At 38.5% G+C, this 6,803-nt stretch overlaps 1 protein-coding gene across 1 annotated transcript; it reads left to right on the top strand.

Moving 5' to 3' along the window:
- Positions 1,605-6,570, top strand: LOC109839222 (probable UDP-N-acetylglucosamine--peptide N-acetylglucosaminyltransferase SPINDLY). The gene is made up of 4 exons (XM_020407651.1): positions 1,605-1,717; positions 2,874-3,072; positions 3,331-3,525; positions 6,487-6,570. The coding sequence occupies exons 1-4, from the start codon at positions 1,620-1,622 to the stop codon at positions 6,568-6,570; spliced, it is 576 nt and encodes a 191-aa protein (XP_020263240.1). The 5' UTR covers positions 1,605-1,619.

Here is a 6,803-nt window from a genome sequence, read left to right as displayed (position 1 = left end):
GAATATCTTATCGATGTAAGATGTTCACTCTTCTAAAGACCAAGTCAGAGCTTAGATCTCTAGGAATGGCCAAAAGCTTCTTGAGGATGTTTGTGAAGAAGGAAGACTCTCTCTCTTGCTCTAATTCACCAAAACTCAGGGCTCTCTGCTCTAATCTCTCTGGAAAATGCTCAGCCCCTGTCAATGATGGCCATAGGGGGGTATTTATAGCCTCCTTAGACGATAACTGAAGAAATAGCTGGTCAATAACTGTCTCTTTAGGCGCGGCAGCTGATGCTGTCGCGGCTAAAGGGCGCGACAGTCGACAATGTCGCGGCCAAAGGGCGCGGCAGTCGACACTGCCGCGGCTAAAGGGGCAGTTACACCCACGTTCATACGTGTTTGAAACAGTTCTCCCACGACCTTTAACCACCTTTTTCGTGGTTTAACTGCTTTTCCACGTCAGCACACGTTCTATTTCTGATACGCCGCCACGTGGACTTTAAATAATCATCAGATAACTGTATTATAACTGCTGTAGCATCCTGCTTTAACTGCCGCGGCACCATAGGTTGCAGCGGTTAAGCCGCGACACCATAGGCTGCCGCGCCTTAGCCGCGGCACCTTGGTCTGCCGCGCCTTAGCCGCGGCACCATGTCCTGCCGCGCCTTAGCCGCGGCACCATGTCCTGCCGCGCCGCCATATGTTGCTTGATGACGTGTATATTGTTCTTCTATATCGTCTTGAGTGGTGTTTGAATGTCTGTAAGCATTTTTTGACGCCTACATGTAGTTATTCATTTCTATCGATAATTATAACCTTATTGGAGGAATTCACAATTCATGCACTCTGTTTTTGCAGTATTAGAGGTTATTATGTATATGCTTGTTTTTTGCTAGTTAGTTATTACAAATCTAACTCATTTTTTGTATTATTACATTGACGAATTGGTGAACCATTCGCTAATATTCTAATTCAATCGTTTTTCGGTGAATGGTTTCTGTAAATCTTCTTATGGATAAGTTATTCACAAAATATCAACTATTCATGGATCTTATGAAGCGTCACTATTTATGTTGGAAGCTTGGTTTTTTGCTAGTATGTAGTGAAACACAGCACATGTTCTTTCTACCTACTTTTTCTTTTACTAGTTACTGCAAAAATCTAGCTCATTTTTTGTATTATTACATTGACATATTGGTGAATCATTCACTAATATTCTCATTCAACTGTTTTTCGGGGCATGGTTTCTGTAAATCTTCTTATGAATAAACTATTCACAAAATATCAGCTATTCGTGGATCTTATGAAGCATTACTCTTTATGTATATTGGAAGCTAAGGAAAAAAAATAGTACTATCTATCAGTGTCAATAAAGCATTCAGAATTTATTTGTATAGCGTGACCTATTTTTTCCATAACATTCTATTCATTAGTTGAGGTTGCTGTTGGTTGTAATTCTACTGAAATTTTCCTGCCGTAACATGTATTGAGTTTTACATCATTACAATATATCGTCTTCCAGTCTAGATGTTCTGGTAGATTCTTGGATGTTTAGACATTCAATATCTAAGTCATGAATCATGTACTGAATGCTAAGTAGAAATTACCTATGCTGTTTGATTCTTCTGGTGCTTTCTATGAAATTTTCTCAAGCAATTAACTTCTTGCAGAACCGGCTGCTTGCAATGAACTATATAAATGAGGGCTCTGATGATAAGCTTTTTGAGGCTCACAGGTATTTCTAACTCTTTACAAAGTATATATGCTTTCACAGGATTCCCATTCTGTTCGGTACCTGTTTATGGATATTTCTATAATATGAGATTATCAGTGTATTTAGAAGTCAATTTTCGATAATAGTTGGTTTTTATTCCAAACCTGGTAAGATTCAATCTAGGAGTTAGCTTTTATGTTTGAACTTTTTAAGCTTCATTTTAGATGAATCAACTCTGTTTGATTTTGACTATAGAAGAGGTGATACTTTTCGATCTCATTGAGCGCTTCTATTGTTTTGCTGCCCATCTATTGTGACAGGTTTATGCCACACGATTGCTTTGTCAAGTTAATGAATGTTATTGAATGCCTTGGGAATTAGAAATATTTGTCGAACTGTTCTTCAAATTCGTTGGTCCAAAAGAAATCTGATGAGAGCCTGATAAAATTTATATTGTAGTTAATGCATTATGATTCATTGTTGCTCTGCCGTGTCATATTTAAAAGGATGGAAAACCTGTTTTATAGATGCTTTGCAAATGAGAACTTTTTTTTGCCATTGCAAATTTCCTTGGTTCATTAAGATCGGAGTGTCAATGTTATGGATATCCTCTCTGTTTTTTTGTCTCTTTTTGTGTAGCTGTATTGTGAATTTTTTTATGTTCCACGAAGTTCCTGTATTGAAAGATGCATATATGGTACTTTTGATCAAATTATCTTTGTTGGAAACAAATGTAGAACCATGTCTTTTTAGATGGAATATCTGATTTCTTGCTAAAATTTTCTTATTGAAGTACCATCCGAATGAAATCTGCATGCAATAGACACGAGTGTTATATAGCAGCCTGTTAATAATTTATTTTGATAATTCTGCAACTTCATTATTACTTGTTTAGTTGTTTACAAGTTCAGTGCTGTCATTTTGACTTCAACACGGAGTGAACATATAAAACTACTTCATTTTTATAGCATGCCTGTTAATCATGAAAATGATTATGAGTTTTGTATACCACACCTGTTAATCATTTTTATTGGTAATTCTGCAACTTCAGTATTTAGTTGTTTACAAGTTCAGTTCTGTACTTTTAATTTCAACAGGGAATGAGCACATAAAACTACTTCAGTTAGTGGTACAAATTCATAGTAGTTTGACTGACTGATGTTTAATTGTTCCTCAGGGAATGGGGAATGCGATTTATGAAGCTATACCCTCAATATACCAGTTGGGATAATCCTAAAGATATGGAACGCCCATTAGTAATTGGATATGTGTCACCTGATTATATTACTCACTCTGTATCATATTTCATTGAAGCACCTCTCTTTTTCCATGATTACACAAATTACAAGGTGATTGTGTACTCTGGTGTTGTAAAGGTATGGTTATTTCTCTCATGCACAAGTGTCACCACTTAGTTAACTTGAAGTCTTTTTTCAAGTATCTTGAAGTCTTTTTTCAAGTAATTTACAACACGTCTTTAAGTCAAGTTTATGGGGGCTGTATGATATGTAAACCAATCAATTTTTCTACTTCTACTTTTTTTTTTCTTTCAATCATTTTCAGTAAATTATAAAGTCTCTGTCCTTTACGCTTAAACATAGTTAGTGTCCTTGTGTTTTACTGTGATATTGTAGGCAGATGCCAAAACCCATAAATTCAAGGACAGGGTGCTGAAAAAAGGAGGGCTATGGAGGGATATATATGGGATTGATGAGAAGAAGGTTGCTAGCATGGTTAGGGAGGATAAAGTTGACATACTGGTGGAGCTTACTGGTCACACTGCAAATAACAAGCTAGGGATGATGGCCTGCAGGCCTGCTCCCATCCAGGTACTGCCCTTATTTAAATTCACATCTGTATCACCTTCTCTGCGTTTTTGTTCCTCTTGATATTTTTAAAATTTATAAATTTAGCATCCTTGTCATTTATCATGTTTCCTGGAATTGCTTGAGTCGCTTTGTTTTTTACATACATCCATGTAAAACATGCTCCTTAATGACCTTCACCTCCACAGTTCTTATTTACACTCATACCCCTTGAAACCTCCAGTCTTGTGGCCTAAACACTGTCTGCGAGTAAACTCAACTAGAAAGTGGCAGTAAACTGCCAAATTTTGCTGAGATACAACAGGATATAGGTTGTTCTTCTATTAAAGAGCATCCTTTTATTTTCATGGATATTTCTACTGTGAAGCTATATTAATGTCAGTCATATATTGGAGATGACACTTTTTGTTGCGTACTTGCCATTCCTTTTGTACCTTTTATCATTTTTATCTTCATGTCTATCATGTTGCTTCCATGTCTGCATGCCAACTTGTGCTTCTTAGCTTATTTCCTCATGTTAAAATGAACTAAGACTGAAGATCCGCATGTAATTATTTCCAATAACTACTTTTAACAATGATAATTTTCTTTATGAATTTTGCCTCTCATAGTTACTTTTTCTCCCACTATGCTTTTCCAAACTTGACGAAGTTTTGGTGATTCTTTGGTCACCATTTCCTTTCTCTTTTCTCGTCTTTGTTGTGAGAGAGCATGGGCATTAGCAGCTTTTGCACGACGTTTTTGTATACGTTCTTTGAGGGTCGAACGAGTCTTTTTGACAATAGTCCATTCATCCGTCGTTGTTTTAGCAGAGATACGAGTGATTGGTTGTTGAGACAACTGAACCACTCGATGTCTCCTCGACTCTAGGTCCGCGTGGTAACGAACCCCGTCGGTTTGTTCCAAGGCTTTAGCCATTTGGCGAGCACGGCGTTGACGTTGTCTCCGACGAGCTCTTTTCGTTAATGCCGGCGGGCTTTGATTCGATGACTCTTTAACTAGATAAGAGCCATTGTGAGCAGAGGTATTGCGAGTGAAATTCTCAACAACAATCAAGCGAGAGTCTTCATTTTGTGCCTTCTTTGGCATGCAACTCTTCCTCAATTGTGAGATCCTCTTGTATTTGCGAGATAATGAAGATCTTGAAGAGGATGAGAGATATTCCTCAAACTTGGTTTGGTCAAATTCGTATTCGACCATGGATTCAACTGGAATCTTGATCGGCTGTGACACGACGGTTTCGGCAGCGAGACCGTTGGCTCCCACTGTGGTCGCCAGCTTGTTTTCGTCAAAAGTTGGTTTTGTCATGGAATTCATTATATCTTCGGTCGATTACAATAAATTCAAAAGAAATAGTCTTTTTATAAGACTTCTTTTACACAACAAAAGGAAAATTACAACTCTTGAGAAACAAACGCAGGACCGTTGTTTGGATCGCTGCTTGCGTGGGATCTTTGCCTGTGCCGGGAGCGCTTTGACTCGTGGACCACCAAATCACAGATTCTGATTGAACCGTGAGGGGTTTAATGATTCTTCCTTCGTTTATCGAAGTAAGAATTTGAAGCGAATATCTTATCGATGTAAGATGTTCACTCTTCCAAAGATCAAGTCTGAGCTTAGATCTCTAGGACTCGCTAGAAGCTTCTTGAGGATGTTTGTGAAGAAGGAAGACTCTCTCTCTTGCTCTAATTCACCAAAACTCAAGGCTCTCTGCTCTAATCTCTCTGGAAAATGCTCAGCCCCTGTCAATGATGGCCATAGGGGGGTATTTATAGCCTCCTTAGACGATAACTGAAGAAATAGCTGGTCAATAACTGTCTCTTTAGGCGCGGCAGCTGATGATGTCGCGGCTAAAGGGCGCGACAGTTGACACTGTCGCGGCCAAAGAGCGCGGCAGTCGACACTGCCGCGGCTAAAGGGGCAGTTACACCCACGTTCATACGTGTTTGAAACAGTTCTCCCACGACCTTTAACCACCTTTTTCGTGGTTTAACTGCTTTTCCACATCAGCACACGTTCTATTTCTGATACTCCGACTGCCGCGGCTAAAGGGGCAGTTATACCCACGTTCATACGTGTTTGAAACAGTTCTCCCACGACCTTTAACCACCTTTTTCGTGGTTTAACTGCCTGTCCACGTCAACACACGTTCTATCTCTGATACGCCGCCACGTGGACTTCAAATAATCATCAGATAACTGCAATATAACCGCCACAGCACTCCTTTAACATAGCCGCGGCACTCTAGGTTGCAGCGCCTTAACCGCGGCACTATGTGCTGTCGCGCATTTAGCCGCGGCACTATGTGCTGTCGCGCCTTAGCCGCGACACCTTAGTCTGCCGCGCCTTAGCCGCGGCACCAGGTCTTGCCGCACCGCCATGCATTGCTCGATGACGTGTATATTGTTCTTCTATGTCGTCTTGAGTGGTGTTTGAATGTCTGTAAGCATTTTTTGACGTCTACAGTCTCGATCACTAATTTGATTGGGGCATTACATGCAAAAGTACACTTGTCTGTTGTTGGCAAAGAGTTACACTTTGGTGATTGAGAACACCATAACAACTACTATTGTTTTCAAAAATGAACAATTAAAGTCTAAAAATAGTGATTTGGAAAAGGCCGTGAAGAATTTTTCATTGGGCTTAAAAGGTCATAACATGGTTCTTTCCAGTCAATGATTTACAAAAGCTAAAATTGGACTTGATTATTCATATTCTGAAAAATATCAACCTTCTTGTATAAAGAGTGATCATCTTGGTTATTTTGACCTGTTTCCCAATAGGACTTATCATTCTATATGCTCTTTGTGTGGGAAAACTAGCAATATTTCTATGAGTTGTCATATGAGATATATGGTTAAAAACAGTTAAACAGATTTGGATACCAAAAGGCCTTATTGCTAAACAATGTGGACCTATATGGATATGTAGGTCACATTTGTCTGCTTTTCTATAAGTTTGCAGGTCGATCGAGGATTGAGGCAACACACAGTGATTGCTTTGGGGTTCAGATTATCAAAATTCAATCCTTGGTCTACATGGATATAAGAATATATAAATTTGATATATATATATATTATATTATCTTCTCATAAGGGTAAGTTTCAAGTATATTCTATAACTTTTACTTGATATCTATATATTCAGATGATGCATGAAATACACAGGCATGTACTAGCTTTCATTTGATTTTACTGCATATTTGTTTTATTAGTACCTCTATGCATGCTCAGCTGACCTATTGTATGTACATAAATATTTTTCTTATTTTTTTGGTTTTT

Source organism: Asparagus officinalis, chromosome 4 (assembly GCF_001876935.1).
Source record: "Asparagus officinalis chromosome 4, Aspof.V1, whole genome shotgun sequence".
NCBI classification, from domain to species: Eukaryota; Viridiplantae; Streptophyta; class Magnoliopsida; order Asparagales; family Asparagaceae; genus Asparagus; species Asparagus officinalis.
Note: the sequence above shows the minus strand (reverse complement) of the source record. Positions and strands in the feature narration are given on the sequence as shown.